This window comes from Seriola aureovittata, chromosome 14, assembly GCF_021018895.1.
Source record: "Seriola aureovittata isolate HTS-2021-v1 ecotype China chromosome 14, ASM2101889v1, whole genome shotgun sequence".
NCBI classification, from domain to species: domain Eukaryota; kingdom Metazoa; phylum Chordata; class Actinopteri; order Carangiformes; family Carangidae; genus Seriola; species Seriola aureovittata.
Genome location: NC_079377.1, coordinates 11,050,704 through 11,074,881, shown reverse-complemented (window position 1 = coordinate 11,074,881; position 24,178 = coordinate 11,050,704). Strand labels below are relative to the sequence as shown.

Below are 24,178 nucleotides of genomic sequence, written 5' to 3'. Positions count from 1 at the left end.
AAATTACTGCAAATCAATAATGTTAATTAAAACTGAGCTTGTGGTCTTAATGTGCTAAATTCCTATGAAAACACTTAAAACCCAATCCAATATCAAGAGCGTGCAGCGCAGGAACCCCTGCAAGAGGAGAGCTCTACTTATCTAGAACTAAGAAAAAATACACACAAGATATTTTTGGATTTTCTAGTGATTAAAGCTAAATGAAACTTTTCAGATATGTTTTAAAGTAATTTATAAGCCATGCATTCATTAGACATTTCATATTCATGCATAGTTTTAAAATTGTGGCATGTTTGAAGGTGAAGTGTCTGATGTTGCACTGTACTGCAGTCCTTTCAGAAAGACTTGATTAACAGAGCATCCCCTTATGCATGTAGTGTAGAAGTGCAGCAGCATAAAAAAAAGAAATGTTTGTCAGTTTCTTGTGAGATTAGCGGTCATGGAAAAAAACATTGTCAGAGTGTCTGATAAAGGGCTATACAATTGGAAGTGAAATTACAAGTTATTCTTTGCAACTGTAATGAGCTTTTTTTCTGCGCCACTGATTGTGGTCCAGATTATAACTCCCCATCTTTGAAAAAAAAGACTCTAGATATGAGCAATATTTCTCCTCCTTAATGTTCTCATGGGTTCTTTTAGCTTCTGTCGCACAGCCTCTTGGATGATCTGAGGTCTCTGTGGCATTTAATTTCTTACTCAGCCATAAATGGTGTCTTACTGGAATGGAATAATAGAACTGCGGTCTTGATTTATTCATGCAAGTGAATGTGAGCATGTAAAGCTGTGCTGGTAGGCAATCCCTCCAATGGTGTGAGGTTTATTCCTTGTATTCTTTACAATAGCTAACATTTGACCCACTTCTAGCAAACACTCACACTCAGTGGCTCTTTATGGTATATGATTTCCATAATGATGAATACTGTAGGTAGCCCCCGGAATAGCATACCAAACATGGTGCAATGAATGCAGCCATCAAAATGCAATTATGAAACACAGTGAGAGGCAAATTAAGTAATGGACACTTGGAAATAAGACTTGAATGCATTTCATAATGCCAAGCATTAATGACTTCTTTCACACATGTTAGAATATTTCTGTGCCCTTCCTCTCGCCTAATGGTAGTCATCCAATCTCGCTGGCTCTGCCTCCTCTTAATGCTCAAAAAAGCATTAATACATGACCCCTCTTTTATAGACAATATGCAGTCTATGCTGTGAAACAGAATCTAAGTTGAGAATGGAGTGTTTTATCTTGATTCCTTGAACAGCGGCGTATTTTGACTTTTATTTAATAAGTCAGTCATGTGACTGTCTGGCCTCCGCTCAAATCTGTGGAATCACGGATTAAGACCGTGTCCATCCATCAGACATGATTTGACAGAAATTCCTTTGGTAGACATGGAGCAATGATGCAACTCAGCAGTGTGTGCCAGTCTTAAAGAAAGCTTTCCTGCCAAGACCTATTTACTGCTGACTATTCTCTTAGAAATTCCATAATTTTTCACATTTTAGAATATTTTTGTACATGTATGCATTTTTATATATTTCTGTTGATTTCATTTTCATATGATAATTAAGTTAAAGAAACTTGACATAAGCAGTAGTGAACATGTCTTTATGCTTATCTTCATCAGAATAATGACATATTGTTGTGTGTGGTGCTGCATTTAATGAGGCATCTAATAAAATTGAAAGTCTTCCCATCACTGTATAACAACAACTGTATATTTTTTTACACAAATACATGAAGACATAATGTAAATTGTGATAAATACTGTACTGAAATAATAGAAAACCCTGGCTGCTTGTAACATGGGTGAATATACAAAAACCTAAAATACTGTGGTATTATGTTTGGCAATATAATAGATAGAGAATCACTGGATGGATGTACACAAAACTTATTTCACACACTCGCATCTTGTCACAAATGACTGAACTGCCCTGATGACAGAACTCATTTTTTAGGACATCTTTTAGTCTAACTGTGGCAAAACCTGCAGACCCCAGAATGCATTAAAAACTCACAGGCGTATTTAATTTTGATACTATAATCAAATTTCAGACTTGCAGTAAGTATAGATGTCATACACTCATGTTTACTTTTGTGTTATACTCCACCCTTGGGTGGCCCTAAGGGGCGCTCAACACTCCCCCAGTGACCCAAACAAGACTCACAAGGCACCTCTAAAACAACAAAGTACATAGAGTTTATTTAACATAAATATGCAGAATGACTAAGATTTTAAATTAAGACTACCAAAGACACAAAACACAACAGAACACAAGAACAAAAACCCCTGGCTGAGAGGCAGCAAGACCAGCAGTCCTCATGCTAGAAGCCTGTGGTCCCTCTGATGCTGGCAGAGCTTTTAAACCCTTCCTTCCCAAGCCAGGTGCATCTCATGGAGTAATAATCAGGAACAGCCTGGGCAGAGCTACAAGGGAGGCAGGAGACATGCTGCCATAACACTTTGTAAGTGTAGGCTAATGAAGCAAAAATATTTTAGCCACACTTCTAGACAGAGGAGTTGTTCATTTGTTAAGTTTCATTAGTCATCATTTTGTGAAAGAAAGAAGCTTCCACTTGTCTGTTTGCCTCTTATAGCTCTCCATAGCTATATAGCCTGACTGAAACCACTTCCTGATTGCTGCATGCACCTTGTTAGTTAGTGATCATCAGCATTACTAATAAAGCTAATTCAAAATTCACAAAATTAACAAATCGTAAGTTTAAAGTTGGACGTTTTAGCTCTTTTTAGATCTCTAGTCCACAGCATTGGGATGCAGCACCCTGTACATTCTCACCCCATTAACAGGGCTAATGTGTTTTGAGAGGAACTTTTTATTATTTTCTTTTCTTTAGTGGCTCACAGAAATGAGACTGAGCATGAATTTTCAACATAATTTTAGGCCATCAAAGTATTGCTTTAAGGTTTATACATAAAGTAATAGAGGGAAATAAAGCCCACATTATTTTCCATCACATTTTAAAGGAACTTGTATGAACCTCTGAGTAAGTAATGCTGGAAATACAACATCATTATCATTTTGGTGATGCAGGACTGAGCCAGGCACATTTCTCGAGCAGCTTTTGTGGAAAACCTTAGCAAAGAAGCTGAGGGGCCGTTTGGCTTTGGAGCAGTTATTAGAAGATGTAGCAGTAATGAGCTGCCTTTGGCTAGAATCAAGCAAAAGCTCACTGGATACTGGTGGAAAAAATATTAAAGGTCTTGTAGGGAGAATTAATTTTAGTGTACGAAATGACTACATGCTTACCTGTGTGTGGTAAATGTCAGAAGAAATCACTGCTGTTCATGTTTTGTTCAATTTAGCTCGAAGAAAATAGTAAAAAATGTGAAAAAGAAGTAGAATGAAGTCTTTTTAACACACACTCAATATACAAACCTCTGTTTTGATAATACGTGACTAACACATGGGATGGAGAGTTTTCAGGATAATTATTTTACCCCTGGACACAGCACAAGCTTTGGTCGCCAGCCACACAGTAATTTCAGCTCTCGCCACAGAGCCCTGTGCTGTGGCACTTTTGATTAAAGGAATGGAAAGTTTTGTGGATCCATCGGTGGAATCCAAGTGGGGAGCATCTGGCTGAGTAAGATATTGCGGCATCATTTCGTCACTAATTTATGGCAGCCTCCTGACACTTAGATAAATACTGGCTGTCACCAGTGCATCGTCCTCTGTCCTCCTACTTTTAGTCAAATAACCTTGATTGCAAAAGGCTCTCCACTCCAGCAACTCACTCTCTCTCCTTGCAGGCAAACACTTGGAGGACAAAGTGAAGCTTGGGACATGTTAGAAATTAAATTAAACACCACTTTGAAGGTGGAATACATCATGCACTTTTGACACTTTTGTTCTGGCTGTCTATTGTGAGCCTGCACTTCATGGTCGAGAGAATGCTTTGACGTTAATAGTGATTAATTGCAATCACGCACACATAAGACGGCTGCAAATGCTCATTGATCTATGTTTTGTGCAAAATGTTTATGTTTTCTGACTTCGGCAGTTAACTTAATGCTGAGCCTCTCATGAACACATTCAGATGTAATAAGCATCGCTATAATTCCCTCTTATGAAAATGAGCCATACCGAATTTTTTCAGTGCACTGATTTGGTGTTCAGAAGTATCACAATGCTAAACGATCGCTTTATTTTTGCTGTCTGGCTCCATCAGGCAAGTGCAAAGCCCCATTTACCTGCAGAATTACCCAGAACCCTGAAAGACAGCCTTCCTAGCACCCTGTTGTGTTTCACAGCGTGCCTTGTGACTAAAGCTATCAACACAAACACACATAAACACATAAACACACACACACACACACACACACACACTTACCACTGCTGCTCCTAGCATCTGGTGCTGTGAACAGGCCTCTTTGCAAATGGCGGGTCTCGTGGTGCTTTGTGATTTCAAGCCCGCTGCTTGATCATCCCAAACACAGAAGACACACCTTCACTGTCACAGATTTCACTCAAACATGGAGCCTTTCCAGGATTCAAATTGTATTACTGGCAGAGCACAAGGAACAATGGAGCTTTTGCATCAATGGTAGGATTAGCCTCAGATTCCCCTCGCTGAAGCACCACCTGACTGGGACTGGATGTGATACCAGGTAGAGAACAGTGCAGCTTTATCCTCCCCTTGTAATGCTGAGGCCTTTTCAGCTGATCCTGGGTATTTTCCTTGTCATTGCCTTAGTGTATGGACTGGCCTTTTATGGCACCTCAGCAGGGAGGTGAGAAAGGGAAAGAGTGATTAAGGAGATTACCTGTATACCAGCTGTCATGTGCCAGTGGTAGCTCTGATGGTCCACATTGTGGTAAATGTGTACCAGCTTATTCTGGTATCTTTGACTTATGAATAATCTCTGTATTCACATACACAATTCAGTTTAAGAAGTAAAAATAGGGATTTCTGTGTTTCTCTGTTTATCAAAATTGAAAATATAAATGCATATATACATTGGTAACTAGATGTTATTATTGTGTAGTGTTAGCCAGAGTATTTAAAGATCTGCCTCTCAATTTGGCAGTGATGGCAGGCTCCGGTCCTGTGTTTTGAATTTAGGTCATAGGACTATGCTTTTATTTATATTTGGATTGTGCCTTAAAAGGGTAAAGCAGACTCGACCTCTGTAGAGATTTCACAGGTAACAAAAAAAAATGCTGTCAGAAGACCTTTATAGCGTAAACAGAGTGTACAGCAGAATGAAACTTTCCAACTGCTTCACACCTGAAAATTTCAGAAACACAGATGCATACTGTGAGTTTGATTTCTATTAATAAAGATAGAAAACTCACTCACGTGGTATCATTTATCATGATAAACTTGAGTCTTATACATTTCCTGTAAGCAGTTCTTCCCAAAAATACAGCAGGTTAGAGGAGCTATTTGTAAGTTTTGCTATCGCTATATAGCCAACATTAGCATTATTAGCTATTTACTTACTGGTCTAGAAGAAATGTTGAGTTCAGCATCAAACTTCATTCCTTTACTCACCAAGAGTTGTCTCCAGCAGTGGAAAGCAACACCAATGTTAGCTCTTTTTTTTCTCTTTCTTCAACTTAAGTTAACATGCTAATCAGCTAGCCCCGGCCTGTCTCATCACTTTATCATAGTGACTCACTGCAGCATCCAATCTACCCTGAAGATGTAGCATGGCTTAAAGGGCGTATTATAACCCCTTGTATTATTAAAGACAACCATGACTCTTGTCAACCGAGGATCATCAACACCCTCTCACAGCAAGAAACCATGTTCGGTAGAAAAGAAAAGTTACAAATACATGCTTTTTTTTATTTTAAAGAAATAATTTGGAAAATACATTCATTCCTATTTTTTGCTGAGAATGAGATGAGATTTCACTCTCATATCTGACTGGTAAATGTAAAGCTAGAGCCAGCAGCTGGTCAGCTTAGCTTAGCATAAAAATGGAAAAGGGGGAAAACAACTAACCTGGCCCTGTCCAAAGTCACTGCTCCCATCCAAGAAGTAGTCCGCCGCATAACCTTCATCAAAATCACCACTTGTTACTTTTATACTTCAGGTTTTAAAAGAATTAAACAAACAACATATAATGTGTTAGTGAAATAGCCAGGCTAGCTGTTTCACTCGGTTTCCACGGTATTAAGCATATTTCCCAAAATAATTTAGCAGTTGAAATCAAACTTGTCTTATTTGTCGTCTCTAAAAATCTTGAACAAATGGCATAAATCAGTCTAAAATTATGGTAATACACAGTATTTATGCAGTAAACATAAAAACTGTGCTTAACACATAGATACAGAGCTCCAAAAAAAAGACATAAACATTCAACTGTGTGTATTAAATACTTTGATTCATAATTCACATGTGGGCAGTGCGGCCTGACTTTGAAAACTGATCATGTGAAAGAGATTTTTTTCATTACATGACTCATGACTTTTTGCTAAATGTGTCTATGCTGATTCTCCATGAGACCATCTACTAACTTATAAATACTCCAAAGTGTATTGATCATCTGTAATTCTTTTAATGGTCTGTTTGTTTGAATTCTGCAGTGGCCAGCATCCAGAGACTTCCAGCAGTGTCTGTGATGACTGACATCAACTTCCCCATGAAGGGTCGTAAAGGCATGGTTGACTGGGCCAGGAACTCTGAAGATAAAGTGGTCATCCCAAAGGGCCTCTTTGTTTCCCAGTCAGCAGGTATGTGACTGAATATATTTCACAGAGCCATCCTGCTTCTAGTCAGACACATCTTTCCTCAGTGCTCTAAGCCACATGAACAGTCTTTATGTACAAACCTTATGTGTCGTTGAATATATTGTAAAGTTCATTTCTGTTTAAAACTAGCAGTAACGTTTTCAGCATCTGCAGAGGAAACTGTAGTAGAAATGTGAGATGAATGCATAGTGAATACATTATGTATTGGCCACTGCTGAGGAAAGGAAAATAAATATCTTGGCATCTCAGCAAAAGCTGAATGATTTGAGTAGAACTGCTTTGAAAACTTACAATAAGACTTTCACGCAGACACATCAGTCTTGTGCAGAAGGTATTTTTTTAATGTTTAATGCTACACCCCCCCTAGTTTCGGAAAAGTGAAGTAGTGCTATAAGCCTTTGAACAAAGCCACTTTGCTTGCCTGTTCTTGTTCAGTCACTGAGTTTTCCATCGACTCAGCATCCCATCATACAGCGCCAGTTGCCACTGTATATCGCAATCCAGAGCCAGACAATTTGGTTAATTGGTGTAATCAGTCTTATCTGGAATATATCAAAGATAACAAAACAAGGGATTGATTTGGAATCTGTGCCATGCTCCTAATCCCAGCCACCCTAATTTGGACACTGATTCTGTAGGAGACTTTATCACTTCTCTCTCTGGAGTCAACAAAGTTTGCTGCAAAAAGTTGCGGAAAGTACTCTTTGTCAAAAAAAAATCGATATTTGTTAAAGTGTTATTGGCAGATACTGTATTGGCACTACAGACTAGCAGGTTTACTTAAGCCAAGTGTTACTCTCAATTACAACTGCCATGAATTATGACTACTTGCCATGTTATTGGAAGGCAACATTTTACAGTATTTCATATATACAGTGAGGACATTTTGAATATTTACTTTTTAACATAAAATCTGGCAACAATAACCATTTGTATGATATTGTAAAAAGTATCAGTATATAGGCGTGACAATAGTGTTAATTAACGCTTCATTTTCTCCTTTAGATATGGAAGGATCGCCAGTCTTCATTTTGGGAACGGTTCTTTACAAGACTCTTGGACTCATGCTGCCTTCACCAAAGTAAGCGCAGCATATTTCCTTGTCTGTATTTTCTGGTCTGCTGGCAAGAAGAAATATGAGACAGATTTAATCCTTTGGAAGCAGCAGAGGTGTCCATTTTTATTCAAAGTAGTAGATCAAGTCTTAAAAGCAAACCGTGCCTGACTCCTGTGTCCCTGAAACGTTCCACTGTAGAGGCATGAAATTAAAAGTTTCACACAGGAAGAAAGAGAAACTCTAATTGCTGTGCTGCTATTGTTGTATTTTCTGCTTTAAGGTAAGGTTAACTTACTTTCAATTTATAATTCTTCTCATTGTGTCCTTACTGCCAACAAAGATCTGCTCTTTTCAGTGCATATACAGTGTAAATCTCAAATGATGGGTTTGCATTAAATCTAATTTGGTAAAAGAAATATGTTTACTGTAGCCTGGAATATGTAGTTAATTAAGGGTGACATTAGTGCCGAGAAAAAGCAGTGGGATGTCTCAAACAAACACCTGTGAGACCCCAATCAACAAGTCCCTGGCACAAACGTCCCAAGGACAGAGCGGTCATCCCAGGACCGGCCAGGCCAGCTGTCATAGATGGAGCAGCAGCCCTCTGTGTACCTGTGGATCTCACTCTCTCTAGAATAACAGGAGGACAAACTGAGCTTCCATTTGCCAAATTTTAAGCTTGTGAAGCTTCAAATAAGAAAATACATTTCTTGCCAGTAAATGTCAGGAGTTTCTCAGCGCACTCAGAGTGGGGAACTAAAGAGCTTCTCCATTTACTCCATTGATTTCAATTTTAGAATAAGTTCAGAAAACTGACTTGGATCATATGAAAGAGTCAGACAAAAATGTTCTCAGCTCAAGTGGTGCCTGTAGGACAGAAGGCTACTGCAGTCTCACCTCTGCTTTCTTTGTGTAGTTGACAGTTTTCTTGAGGGAAGTGCTCATGGGTTTCAGCTTCTAATAAAAAGAATATTCTGTCAACCATACAATAGCAGGAGATGGTTTCTGAAGCAGGACTCTCCTGCCAGATTTTTAAAAGCGTAGTATACAAAGAAACATCTCGTTCAGTTCAGGTGAGCCTTTGATTTGTAGTCTCTGATTCCTGGTCTGCTTGGATGTTTTGAACACCTGGCAAACATCCTGTATAGCTGCTTTGACGTCTAATGGGCAGCTTTTTAAGTCCTCCTGTTATTGAACGTGTGATGTTAGGGTTAGCATTCAGCACAAGCTGCATGAGAGAAAACACCTCAGACTAATACTCAGCTATTTTAAAAAATTAATTTGAAGAACTTGCACCATAAATTTTAGATAACTAGATTAGCCAGCGGAAAGGAACTTTAAATTCAAAATATGTGCACAAAATCTTCTCAGAAACCCCAAATCAGGTTTTAATACCAGCGTTCCTTATAGATCCCACATAAGTCTCACTGACAGCACTGAAATCTAATCCTTTTAAGTGTCTCAATCTAAGTGTTAATGCTTCTTTACAGAGCATAAAAAGAGTCCTCAGGTGTTTGAAGTGAAATCAGGGTTAAGGCTTTGAACACTGGAAATATTGTACGATATTCATCTTTAATATCCATAACGCTAATGTAACATTCATAGGGATGCTAACACAGCTAAGCTTGTATATCAAACAGGAGACTCTCCTTTACCACATGGTCTTGGAGTGAAATAGGTTGTTCAGTGTTTGAAGTGTGTGTCAGAAAAAAATTCAAGAAATTAGATTTTGTTTTCTAGTGTTTTATTTTGGCTTCTCTGTTCGACTCAGGAACCACACAGTTGTGAACTCCAAGGTCATTGCTGTGACTGTGAGACCTGAGCCCAAGGCAACGGAGTCCCACCTGGAGATTGAATTGGCTCACCTGGCAAACGTAAGCACCACAGTCATTCTTTCATTTCTGATCATTAGTAACTGACATCTTCATATAGATCAGCAGATAAAAATCCTGTTTTTACATATGAATAATGCTTTTCATGTTAGTTTCGGTATGAAAGATGAAAGGTTGCCCTCTCAACGTCGCAGTTCTTTATCTGTTGACTGAATGTTCTGTGACAATGACCACCGCACATATTATCTCCCATTAGCCAGCACACAATGGCGGTTAATTGGCTCGATAATTAATTTGCAAGCACCCGGGTATCAGGAGAGTGCACTGCACTCAGATAATTACAAGGACAATCCCTTTTATGATCCAGGCCTTTTTATTCATCTTGGATATAAAGTGCATGTAAGTCTAAACGGGTCAGCAAATGTGTGTGTGTGTGTGTGTGTGTGTGTGTGAGGTAGTGTAATACACATCCAATTTATGGTTTCTGTGTTATGAATGAAACACATTTTCAAAAGATCTACATAGCATGCAATACAAATATGCAGTTGGTTCATAATGGTGGTGATGATAATGATGATCAATTGTCGTCATATTTTACCTGGTAAAAATGTTGTCCTTGTTCTGCCTTCCAGGGAACGATGCACCCTTACTGTGCACTGTGGGACAGCACCATAATGTAAGTGGGCATGCACTTTCAATTTAGTAACTTTTGTTTTTCAGTTATTCTATTAAACATAAAGGTAATAATATTGTTTTCAATATTACCCAGTCGTTGCTTTACTTCTTTGTTACACCTCTGAAATTGGGTTTGTGTGCGTCTTCCCTTTATCTTGAAAAATCACATAACACATTTCTCTTGCACACCACTTTGCAAAGAAGCTGGATAATAGCACAGCAAACAAGCAAGAGAACTGGGGAAACTGAACCAACAGGGCTCGTAGTATTACTTCACTTAAACCCTTATCATTTGGTGGACAGAATAATAGGAATACCCTGTGAGATAAAACCCAGTTATAAATGTAGCATACTGTATGATGACTGACAATACTGACTGACACGTGTTAATTTAAGCCAGTGGTAATTCAGTTTGATGGAGTTTTTCAGTCTTCTGTGTCTTTGACTTCACCATATGTTGTCATGGTTTCGTCAAGACTTTTAACTGAATGTGAGTCACTCATGAGTCATAAATTCACTCTTGTATCACAGTTACAGACGTTCATACAGGTGAGCTGCACTATACAGGATATTAAATTAAACACAAATTAAATGTATGCGATGGCTTCAGAGGACCTATTTCTCCTCTGAATGTTGATAAGGAAACTTCCAGAGATACAAACAGGTCACACAGTCTCTGCCTGAAGTGCTTGAGCAGTCCAGCAGCCATAAATACCGCAGAATTATGTAACATAGCAAAAACTGAAAACCTTTAATATGATCATGGGGGTAAATAAAAACCATAGACAACAGCAACAACAACATTTACACATCAAGAAAAGTTCTTGTATTGTCTCACATGATGCCGTACCATAACACATTCTCATTATTCTGTCCACACCCGACACATTTACACACCTCATTAATGCTTTCCTGAAACTTGAGTCGGCTGCCTGATGCATACCCTTTGAAGTTGGGCTTGTTTTGCCAGAGTATGATGTTGTGATGCTTGTCACCTCGTTTGCAGTGGAATGATTTCTGTTCTTGCACAGTTAACATTTGACAGCAATGTTCTTGTTATAGTGTCACTTGTTAAAACCAAAGTTGTCGGAGCATTTTCACCCCGAGAAAGTCAGCGTTTCTTGCTGTGTTGCAATGAGGCCTGTTCATTGCTTCAGCTGGGAGGCGACTATTTACTAATTATATTGAAAAATGAATAATAGCTAATAGCTGTGAACTATTTATTAATTATAAGCCTTAAAAATTTGATTATAGCAAACCCTATTTGTATTACTATTCATAGGCAGCGGTTTTTGAGCAATAGCTGTTCAGTGTAATGCCATTCTGTAATTGTCTCTCTAAATATAATAGTTTTAATTGTCACTAGAAGGGATTCAAATTGCATACCCATGCACAGGATTCACAGCAAACGATACATGTGCATTGGAGGTGGTACAAACGACAAGTGCAGGTACCTGCATGTCACGTGCTATAATGTGCAAGAACACATGTGGTTGTCAGACGACATTGTGCTGAGCCCTCTCCTGCTTTGTTTGGGTTTGAGTAAACAGACACAGGAGTTGCTCTCCTTCTGTTGCGTTTCTGACAAAGTACAGTAGCTGCTCAAGGCGTGTTTGCTTCCCCCAGTGGTCGATATGTGTGTTTTTTTTTAACCCAACTCAAGGCTGTGTTATTAAAAGCTACTCACTGTTACCACTAGCAACCGGAACTGAAATCATAATCTGTACAACTTCAAAATCAATCTGGTGTTCAAATGGGTAGATTGGAGAGGTAACTGGATTAATAAATCTATTTTTCTCTAAAACAGGAATAACACTACATAACACTTTACTGTGTAGCTTGTTACAACACAATCCTACCCTTAGAAACAAATTATTTTTAAGTTATAGTTCATGTGCACTTATTGATGGATTTCATGTGGTTTCAAGTTGGATGAGCAGAGGATACTGGAAATATTTTAGATTTCAGTTTTGCTTTACTTGTGGGAAACCTAACAGCAGCTGTGGATGAACCAGCTTAGGCAACAGCTAGCTTTGAACTAGCATGTGAATTGTGCATGGTCTGTCCTCTATCATGGTATTTGAGGGCAACTGGTCTATTTTTGAACAGCAAAGGTACAACTGGGACAACTCTGCTCCATTCTCTTTCTCTGACTTTCACATACCAAGTGTTTTAATATCAGCATTTTTCCTGCTTTTCACTCAGTCATTTTAATCAGAGCACCACCGAATGACTCCATGGTATGATTATCTTGTTCATTTCAAACAGTTGGCTCGTCCTATTACCGAGTAGCAGCCACTCTCCGGACTCATTGAGGGGGTAATAAACCATCTGTCAGCCATGTTGGCTCAAACCAAATGAGAGTGCTCACTGTAACAATTAGCAGAATGAAAATGTTGTTCACAAGTGGAGAGCTGTGTCCTTTGTGTTTGCCGTCGCACTGACTCGTCGTGGTCCAGACACAGAACATGAGAACACTGAGCCGAACACTGGAGGCGACTACAGTGAAGCTGTGCGGCTGAGACAGCTGCCACACCTGAGTCTCGGCTGCTTTACTTTCACCGCAGGGGTGGCATAAATATTCTTATGTGACAACACGAGGACGAGAACATACTGTTCGTCATCATAGAATCCACACATACATACATACATACATACATACATACATACATACATATGAATTGTGATTTTCTGTGCATGCCCCATATTTTGCAGAGAAAGTGAATGGGAGAATTTTTAACAAGTTACTATTAAATTAAAATTAAACTATTTCTAGTTTTGCAGTTAACAAAATAGTGTTCTTGTTTAGCAGAGGGGAGGCTTGGATCTATTAGAGACACTGCAGGAGTTTCTCATGTTTTTTATATTTGATATTTTCAAATAAATGAGGGCACTGATTTAATGAGAATAATTTGATATATTAAAATTCATCTATATAATGTGAAAATTAGCCAGCAAAACAATTCAGAAAAACAATGAAAGGGCAGTTCTTTCTCCCAGTATTGAGTAGTTTGTATATATTGAGTTAAAAAATAATAATAATAAAATGATAAAATATATAATGATGATAAAAATATACATTATTTTTGTTGAGACTATAAGAACCATGATTGCATACAGCATCGCCATACTCAGTTACTTTCCATAACTGCAAATGATCAATCTGAGTAAATCTACTCAAGCATTACGCTTGGCTCCAACTTAACCCCTTCTACATTTAAATGGTGCAATTTTTTTTACTGCAGTGAAAATGATCCAATATTATACATAATCATATAGAGAATGTCCCCTTGCAGAGTTTTATAAGTATGTTTTGTTTTTCACATGTTTAAATAATGTTGCATTTACATATTGTACTTTTAGCAAGTACAATGATGAATGTAAAACTTTCAAATTATGATGTTAGTACTTTTACATAAGCAAAGGATCTGAGTAAACCTTCCACCACTGATAATTTGCAATATTAAGAAGAAAAAAAAAATATGTTCATCATTTTTAATATTGGAACAGAAATCAGTCTTGACAGCATAATTAGTTCCCAAGCAATCTTCTTATTCTTTGCAAGTAAAATAAGCAAAATTACTCACCCATCAGTGCCACAATTGTCGGTTTAATGACATGCGCATCCTGGGATTGTCATGTTTTGATGATTGTGTAACCCAGAGAACTGTAATATAGTCTGTGGCACCTGGCTGGCTCAGTGACCACCTTTTAAAGTAGTAAAGAAAATAAATGCAGTATAGAATGAGACAGAAATATAAATAAACACGCTGATATGCAACTCTTGTGTTGTGGACAATAAAACAGTGGGGCGTCCAGAGAGCCAAAATTTCTTCTTTTTTTTTTTTTTTTTTTTTTCATTTGCTCTTCTGTCTGCAGCTCCACAGCACCAAATGTAAACAGGTCAGATGCATACACTTTTATTACTCTTCCAAATGTCAATATTTTCATCTTTCAAACAAGCCTGAAATTACCAATATCCCACCAGTGTGCCAGGGGAAAACACGAAATGCAACCCATTTTAGATTTATCTTTCCTTTTGTGTTCAAAAATAAAAATTCAGAGTCTGTTTGCACCCGGGTGAACACACTCACACGGCAGCTATTCGGCTATTTACACCGGTATGGAACACCAATGGCTCCCTGAGCGCCTTGTTTTTACAGGAAGTACAGACCTGCGCCAATTGTTGCAATGTGCCATTTAATAATTAAGTGCCATACACCTTATTAAACACCATCAAGCACAGGATCCCAGGAGGCTGGGGTTTGACTCCCATGTGAAATCAAAAGTTGATACTTATACATATACACACCTACATATTTTCAGACTTAGTTGACTTATTATCTTGTTTTTTAAATTATTATTATTATTATTATTATTATTATTATTATTATTAAATTGAGTTTTCAGTGGCAGTGTGATTAGGTTAGCTTGGACCTGGGTGCAGATAACACTGTTGGCTATATGGACACCTGGGTGCAAATGGCATCAATCTAGATATTGCCCTATTTTACACTTTCTTGAAAATGTAGTATTATTGCGAGTCCAGCATGAGTTGAAATCAGATAAGATATCAGCCTGTCTGAGCTCAGAATTTCTCGTTCTTTAAATGGCTTGGAAAGATTAATTAATCTCATATTCAATGCTGTAATCACTTGTATAAATCCTGGCTCTTTAGTTATTCCACACTGCCACTAAACTTGCAGAAAAAGAAAATTACAGAATGACATTACAAGCTAGTTCTTTCCTTTTGGCATTCTCCTGCAATTAGACGCTTTAAAAAAATCCTCTGAATCTTTGTAAAGCAGCGCGTGGAAAGCCATATGAGTGTCTTTCTGACTTTTTAATCACAGATGTTTTAGCATCCCCTCTTCGATAATCCAGCAGAGTCTTGTTGAGGCCAGACATTAAGCTGAAAGGGACAACCTCTACTAGTGAGGAACCTGTAGATCCTGAAACAGCTTGCCACAGCAGGATTAACGGCATCTCAGCCCTTCTTTAAAACATCTTCAAACCCAGGATTTTCACTGACTGCCGCATTCACTGCACCTCATTTTCATTTTTTCAGATTTATTTCCCCATGTTTAATCTTTTTGCTTCCTCTCCAAAGCACTCTGAAGGTAATAAATTATGTTATTACTATGATGCTCTTGCTATATGTAGTTTTCCTTTTACGGTACAGTACAACCAAACAGATCCAGATCTTTACGGCCAAACATGCATGATACATTTGCCATAACTACAGTAGAATATGGCAAATGTGCTGAGACTCAGACCACAGGATTAAATGCATCTTCTTTTTAAAGTCGCACAGTTTCTACTTGAGTGTATTGAACCGGAGACCATGCAGCACAAAGCAGCTTAATGATGTGTTTAATTGCAATGTTTTAAATAATACAAGTACACAACATTAAGAAACTCCTCTGAAATGAGTGGACAATGATGACAAACTACTCAAAGATCATTTCAGAAGGATTATGTTAATAGAAAACCTGCTGATTAAAACACACACATATAGTTACCTGAGCTGATGAGTAGTGAAATGTTGTATTTCTTCTTTTACTAATGAAATACCTCAACACAGCGGTTATATCTCAGATTACTTAGTGCTATACAGTTCATACCCAGAAATACTCTGTTACCAGTGGAATCAAAGCCTGTTAATCATTTACATGCCAAGGTAGGTGAAGCAGATGTTGCAGTTTTAGGTTCTACAAACATCTGGAGATCCTGGATACGAGCCAAACAGGCCACACTAAACACTGCCGACTGAGGCAACGCTGAAGAACCAAGAGAAACCTCTGCTGCGAGTTGCGGTTCTCCCATCACCTGGGTTCTAGTTGAAGTAGAAACAAGAATCTACCATCAGCACCTGACGCGTTAGTGGTAGTCACTTACTTCATGTGGCCTCACAATTGAAGCTGAGATGCAGAACTTCTGCAACCACCCCTGACCTTTACATATAACATTACACCATGTGACAGGTCAGGGGAATTACAGTATAAACACGACACACGGTAATGTACATTGCATTAGAGAGAAAGTAACGTTAACATTGTAATTATTGATGCCATATGCGTGTAAAGCTGGAGTCGGATTGTAATTGATAAAAGTTATCTCCCCTTAAAAGTTTACATCTGATATGTGTCTCATGGGACAACTTTTTAATCTACCGATGTTTAAGGCTACTTAAGATTGACAAGTCGTATAAACAGTGAGTGCACCTGTGATATTACTTTATATTTATGGCTCAGAATTTTAATCTCTAGCTTTGTCTTTCACTTGAAGTTGTATTTGATTTTCGCTTCCTTTTTTCCAATTCTGTTGAGAGTGATGGTTTCCTTCTTTGACGTCAAGCCTCTTTGACATTTTCATATCTGAGATCAGCAGTTGTCAAACTTTTTCACGTCACAGACCCTCGAACAGGAACATTTGCTCCACAGACTTGATCAGATTTAGTCCCAGGGACCTTCGTATTGTTTTTCGACTTGTTTTGAATGGAAACTGTGCGTGCTGCAGATGAGAAGATAGCGGTGAGAGCGTTGCATTCTTTATTTCTGGTGGAGTCATTTATAATGAAATCAAACCGCTTGTGGTTTTTGCTCGGGACCTCTGGTTGTCCACTTTAGTGATCACTGTGTGGTGCAAAAGGACGTCTGCAGGCAGGATGTTTACAGTAATTCTAAGATTCGCTCCAGCACGGACCCATGACGGGCACTAACCACGCATTAGCTGACAGCGGGAGGTATTGCTGTGTTTGTGTGTGAGAGAGCACAGGATGTGAGTTGGGATAAATCACATGTAAACCCTGGGATAGAACACGATTTGTCACTAACAAATCTAAGCTGCAGGTTCTTTTGCTTCTCTATCTCCTTTTGAAAGTGTTGTCCCACTCAGGATTAATAAGATCTTCATAAAGATAGGCACTCGTTTTTCATTTTCTTTTTATTCAGTTAAAGCACGCAGTGTGGCCGACAAGCTAATATAAATTGCCCGTCATCAAGAGATCTAAGATGGATGGAATATTTTCCCAGCATTGCCCCCGCCCTCCTCTGCCTGTCATTGTGTGTCAGTCTATCAAGACTTTATAAAATTGCCTAAAGTGCATTGCCTTAGACACTCTGCAAGCCCCCAGCCCAGTGTCTGGCTAATCTAACGTGGGCATGCCAGGAATTTAAAGCAGTTTTTGGATGGTTATCCCTCATCCCAGGGAAACTATACTGTGAGCAAATCAGTCTCTTGTGCTAAAATGACTGATGTGTGAGGGCAACACAGGTTGAAAGGCTGCAACCTAGTCTGGACATCTAGTCTATACAGCCGCGCCATCTTGTTTAGCCGGACGATCATGAGGTTACAGAGCTTCACTGTTTGACTCTAAAGTGCACTGCTTGGATATGTGGATAAGATATGGGTTCTGTAATAAGATCTCTATGGCTGGAGGAACTCAATCTGTCAAAGTTAAGCAAGGAGCACAAACCCAATTGTTTTTTAGCAACTGTCTATCTCTGCTTCAGTTAGACACACTGGTTTAAATACTGAATGTGCCTCAAGCTTTGTTGACTTTTTGTGTCACTCTACTGTCACTTATCTTGACACCTAAATATGTTCAAATTGGAGCACAATCAAATTCTGTCACAAATTTCACAAATCTGTCACAAATCTAGGAAGTTTTAATACAAAGTTGTCAAAAACATCACTGCGAGGATGGGAAGTGGTCAACAATCAGAAGTCGTGTCATCAGTCTCACAGTGGTTAGCATCAACACTGACACTTTCTCTCTGGGATATTTTATATTCTAGGGCCACTGAGCCCCGATAAGGTCAAACAACACATCAAACATGGTGCACATAAATCCCCAGCCCGGGCTGTTCTCCTGTCAGCTTCTCCCACTGGCACAGAAGAGAGGCAAACATCTAACAAGTCAAAAGTTAGAAACAGATCATCATGTCGAGGACTGGGTTCTCACCCGGGGAGCGGTGGATTCATCCTAAAGTTATCAAGGAGAACAGGCATCACACATACTCTCAGTCACATCACACAAAAAGAAAGAAAGTGTGCATTGGAGAGAGGGTTTGCTCCTGAATGTGACAATTGTGGTTTGAGAGTGTAGCAGGTCCAAACTCAAAGGGTGAGGTCATGTGGGCAGCTGGGTGAAAGGTGGGATGATTGTTGGTCACCCAGCGACTTCATCATGGCCTGCCTTTCTTATTACCTCAAACAATGAGAAGCCTGCAGCCTGTACTATACTATTAAAGGATGTGTTCACTGGCTTTTTTTTTTTGCCCAAGCCACAATGAAATGTTGGTTTCCTTCATGTTCAATCTCCCCAGTAGCTAGTTTTAAAGAACATTCAGTCTGCAGCTTCTCTCTGGGGTCTGGCCGAGTCCACAGCAGTTTTTTAGGCTGGCAGAAACCAAATGTAATCTTTGTTTCAAAATTGGAAGCTCACTAGTTAGTCAGGCACATCTGCTGATGGGAAGCTGCAACAAATGGTGCTTAAAGTGAAGCTTAATTTTGCACAATTTTCTGCTCCTGAGGCAGGTGTAGCCGCAAAAAAAAAAAAAAAAAAAAAAAATCCAACAATGCTTCAAAGAGCTGTGGGCTACTGTCGGCAACATGGTTTTTATCACTGACTGGAGGTCATACACTCCTGTAAAGCCGTCTTTTCCCAGTTAACCAGACATGGCTCCTATTGTGGTACTAAACTGGGGTTTTTATTGCACCCACAGGTGCCTCATTTTAGCCACCCTTGTGACTGCCAGCAATGTTGTTTACTTCTATATCTTTCTTTCATTTGGCCTCTAAGTCGAAGAAATTCAATTATCACATATAAATTATCTTAGAATATTCCTGACGTTACTGTGCCATCAGTGTCATTAATAGATGTTCTTGGAGTGTCTGTTTTATTCATATTATTAAGTGTCCCTCAACAGTGTTACACCTATGAGGACCTGTTGGAGAGCCTCACTGCAGACTTTACTTTTACTTTTTACTGTGAAATGTCAATGTTTGAACCTTACTTTATGAAGCCAACAGATAAATCCTTGAAAACTTCAGTCGGCCGAATGACGCATCCATTATGTTCTAATGGACCTTTAAGATGTGATTCAGGGGCCCAGCAGTTTCTACTGTGAAATATTTCCACTGCCTTTAGAGTGAATGGGCTTCCTACCGTTACCTTTATAATGACTGTGTATTAAAGGCCATTTTAACACTATTGTCATTCACTGCATTTAGTTTACGCAGTTTATGAAGCTCTTATTCTGATACTAATGGCATTTTTTCCTGATGAACTGCTTTTCATTTTAAACGTGTTAAAGCTTCATGAGAGTGCCACACTGTGAAATAAAAGCTGTGTGCATGCAGTCTGGGTGCAAAGCAAAAACATGCATCAGTTGTTTGCACAAAACAGTCAAAACCCAGTTAAGCAGAGAAGAGAATTTGGGGGGGGGGGGGGTTTCTTTTATTGTTTTATTGCTGTGCACAGACAGCCTAGAGTTGTGGTTGGCCCTGGCTGGAAATTTGCAACTGGCTCCACAGTCCCTTCCAGGAATGATAAATATTGCTGCCATATTGATCAAATGACAAAGCAGGATTGCCTCACACAGCAGAGGCCACTTGGCACACAAATCAACTGCTAGTGAGCTTTATATTGTCCTAAATCAAAGGTATGAATCTTGTTTGTTTTGAAATGAGGAGGGGTTGTATGGAGTGGAAAGACAGCAAGGTGTCTTGCAGGACAACAGGTGCTTGCTTGAGCGTTTGTGACACGAATCTTAATGTAAGATTATGTGCTGCGGCAAAGGCTGCACTCTGACCGCAGTCATGATCAATGTGTGGTGTCAATTAAGTTTCACGTGGGATATGTAATCAATGAGGATGATTCTTCTGCAGATTTAAAAAAAAAAATGAGTGGGGGCGAATGACAAATGGAAGAGAGACGCTCCTTTCATTTCACCTACTAGTGGTGTGAAGTGGGGGACTGGCTGCAACCATTCGTGCTGCTTCCGCGGGGTGGTATTAGTTCTGCAGTGGTTTTTCTAAAGCGTTCCACACCGAGGAGCGACAACTCTCCTGTAAAATGGTTTTCAGGAATAATCCAAAAACATCATTTATTCCCGTCATATCATCAGACCTGCAGCCGAATAAACAGATCCTGCGACAGCGTGCGTTTATTTTTTCATTGTATCAGCCTCCCCCTCTCACGCCAGCAGAGAGGAACAGAGTATCAGTCTGATGCTGTCCACCGTTTCCAGGGTGAAAATCCCCCTAAGGAAGCATTCAAAAGCTGCTAATTAAAACAGCTGAGGGGGAAAAATCAAGCGAAAAGGAAAAAGGCAGGATAACAGGGGCATTGAGAGGGGAAAAAAAGAGGAATACAGTCGTTTGGAAAATATCTAGAGGAATAGAAAATCACGCAGAGAGACATACAGGTAAATATGAAACGCTCTGATCTCTAAGCATTATGAGGGAATAATGGTGTTTTGTTATCAGTTGTTGTGTATTTGTCTGCGTATAGCGAATCAATCAGCACTGGTCTGCTTGGACAGCTCCGTGCGTCCTCCCCCTCCTCCGTGTCTCTGCCTCTCTATCTGCTCCAGCTGAAATGCTGCGTGTAGCCACACGACAGCCGTGTCGATGTGTCTATTCGCGATTTTTTTATTATTATTATTTTTTTATGTAACAGTCTATACGGCTCTAGAGCTCTCGATTCAAATGAATAATGAAATAAAAAGCACGAAGCGATGTCGATAAGTCCTGTGGAGTCGTGCCACCGCTGGAATTAAACCTCTAATTGCCTCTGCCTTCTTCTTGCAGGAACGATTCTTGGGGAGCCTGGTCCACAAAAGGATGTAAAACGGTGCTCACAGATGCATCCCATACAAAATGCTTATGTGATCGTGTATCTACCTTCGCCATTTTGGCTCAGCAACCAAGAGAAATAGTAAGTAGGCTATTGATCTGTTATTCACTGTGGGTTTTATAGGCTAATGTAAAGGAGAAACGCTGCCTGAGTGTGTGTGTCTGTGTGTGTGTGTGTCTGTGTGTGTGTGTGTGCTGGTGAGAATGGAAATTGAATCTTTGGTGTGCTAATCCCGTTAAATAGTAATTCAGCGGTAAGGGGAGATTGTGGGGGATATTTTCTAGTTTGCACATAGATTTAGATAACTCTGTGTGCGCGCGTGCACGCGCGAGGGTGTGTGCATGCTGATGCTTGTGTGTCAGTGTCTGTTCTTCTCATCAATCAAATGCACATTGTGGCTTGGGATAAAGGATAAAAAAAAGTTTCATATTTAACATTTTTATGTTGTTTTCTTCTCTGACATCAGAAAAAACCTGTAGCAGATTCTGTAGCTGGGATTTTTACACCATGTTTTCATTCTCATGTCCTGAAATTAGACTTCTGTAAAGGAACCAGAAGCCTGTAATTTCGTGAGAAGATAAAGTAATTAACATTGAGAACATGGAGTACTTACACTGTGGCCTCTGCATTAGCAGGAATTTAGATCATACAAATAAATCTAATACATTCTTCTCTACAAGGCCTGAACCATTCAACAACAGAATGACAAACATTGATTTGGACATAAAAGTGCATGTTTTGGCGATGATTCACTCAAGACAAGTGTATGTATTGTCTGAATTAGTACTATAGTAAAGCTGGCTCCAAATTGCAGGCCTATGATTGGCCAGTTTACATGATTTCTTGTGTGACCGGAAAAAACAAAATGAAAACAGAATCAAACAAAAACAGCACTTATTCTAGATTTCAGTGTCTTTGCTTCTGCGCCCATTCATTGTTTTGTAATACAGTTTCCAGCACAGATAGGTGGAAAGTTTTGGGTATCTATCTGAACAACCTTCAAGCCCACGCATACACCTCAAAGCTCCCAGTACATTAAGGAACCCACCGTGGAGTATTCAGATTGACAGTGGTTGTTTTGATTGGTTTCCTCTCTGGGCAACAATAAAGATTTACTGTCCTGCATGAACCACATCCAACCTCCCACTGACTGGTTTGTCTTGCTCTGTCTCCTCCACAGACCATGGAGTACTCAGGGGTCCCATCTGTGACATTGATAGTTGGCTGTGGTCTGTCTTGCCTCGCCTTGATCACGTTGGCAGTCATCTACGCTGTGCTGTGGAGGTAAGGGCATGAGCTTCAACCACATGATGATGTTGTTAAGTTTGTGCATTTATTCAGCACATCTTATTTGTTTAGTCATCTTATAACAGTCGAGCCTTTCTGACTGAATACCCAGCAACAAATTGACTTGGCTGTTTTTTTTATCGTTCTTTTTTCTTTAGATATATTCGCTCTGAACGATCCATCATCCTGCTCAACTTCTGCTTATCGATAATCTGCTCAAACATACTGATCCTTGTTGGACAAACCCAGACCCACAATGTGGTAAGTCTGATTTAAGGATTCATTCTAGTGGGTGTTTTATACATCAAAGAGTTAAACTCAAGATAATGGTGCAGTGGAAAGATCCAAGTGACACTTCACTGTGGCCTTGAAGAGTTCAGTACTTTGTGAGCATTTCTTTGAGATTGGTAGGTGTGTACATGCAATGTATAAAATGTGTTGTGACAGCTGCACAGTGGTACAGAGCACTAGTGATTTTAAAATACAAGCAACAGTCGGAACTCAGAACTCAAATCAGATCCACCTGTTCTCAATCAATTTTAGAAACATCAATCAACCTTTCTCTTATTTTAAAAAAGCTGAGATTTGAATCAGTAGTAAATCTAATTCTTGATTTGCAAGATGTTTAATCTACAAAATAGTGCCTTTTGTATACCAGATGTTAGCTCTGTCATTGAGAGCATAAAAACAAGAATATAACAGTTAGATAATAGTCTCTTTCAAGCAAATGACTCATTTTCTGCCTTTCATATTTCATCCAAATGGAAAATAAAGTGTTTCTAATGCCTCTATGAGATGTAGCTCCTCTCTGTGTTGGCTCAGGACCATTGGTCTTTACACAGGTGTTTCATTGTCCTTTAGTAAACTTGAGACAACCCCAATCTGTTGGCACTGAGACAGTGATGATCTTATTTGCAATTAGAAGTGTGGTGCTATAAAGAGAACTAAAAAAAACTGAAAAAGGACAGTCAGATCACTTTGAGATGAAATAATGATGCTGGTTTTATTGCTGTGGCTCAAACATGAAGCACCGCAATCATTAACAAGTCAGAAAAGGCATTTGGCAGTTAAGGAGATCTGACAGCGTGGGAGCAGAAAGGCAGACATGATGCACACCTGGAGACATAGAGCGCCGGTCAATCAGAGACTAATTCAATTATTGTGATGCCGCCCCAAAAGGATCGTGTAATGGTGACAATAAAGCGCAGCTCCAAAGTTGGGTTGGAGGATAAAAGCAGATCTCGTACTTGGATCTGCCGTGTAGTGTTCATTACTAGAATGTCTCAAAGCCATCACAGGGGGATAAGAAACATTTTTTTGTTGTTGTTCAGATGTCAAGGAGAGCTGAGGTTCAGATCAAGTCAGCAGGATTCAAAGGGATAACTGTCACGGTTAAAGAAGGACTGCCTCCAATAAATATGTATCACTTCCTCTGTCCGGGTTCGCAACTGGCCAGTAAACAAGTGGCTAATGTAAAAGATTGTTTGGCAAACAGGGGTTGGGATTTACAAGCTGCCCACACAGATGCACTTCTCAGTCATTTGGCAGCACTACAGAATGACACATTGTCCAATTACACAGGTATTTATTGTGTAACCATATTCTCAGTATACCTGTACCTTTTGTATGGAACACATTGTGTTTTTTTTTCCACCTCATCTCATTTTGTCCCACTGCTACTTATTAATTCATTCTCTTTAGCTTTTTGAGTTACAGCACATGTAAAACGGAG

At 39.3% G+C, this 24,178-nt stretch overlaps 1 protein-coding gene across 3 annotated transcripts in view; it reads left to right on the top strand.

Moving 5' to 3' along the window:
* The window catches only part of adgrb3 (adhesion G protein-coupled receptor B3), a 113,069-nt gene that overhangs the window by 71,021 nt on the left and 17,870 nt on the right, over positions 1-24,178 (top strand). For all 3 annotated transcript variants that reach the window (XM_056394648.1, XM_056394649.1, XM_056394650.1), the window contains exons 13-19: positions 6,567-6,713; positions 7,737-7,812; positions 9,560-9,662; positions 10,253-10,296; positions 21,114-21,240; positions 22,340-22,443; positions 22,605-22,707. In XM_056394648.1, the coding sequence (XP_056250623.1) occupies positions 6,567-6,713; positions 7,737-7,812; positions 9,560-9,662; positions 10,253-10,296; positions 21,114-21,240; positions 22,340-22,443; positions 22,605-22,707 (704 nt within the window). The remainder of the gene's footprint in view (positions 1-6,566; positions 6,714-7,736; positions 7,813-9,559; positions 9,663-10,252; positions 10,297-21,113; positions 21,241-22,339; positions 22,444-22,604; positions 22,708-24,178) is intronic.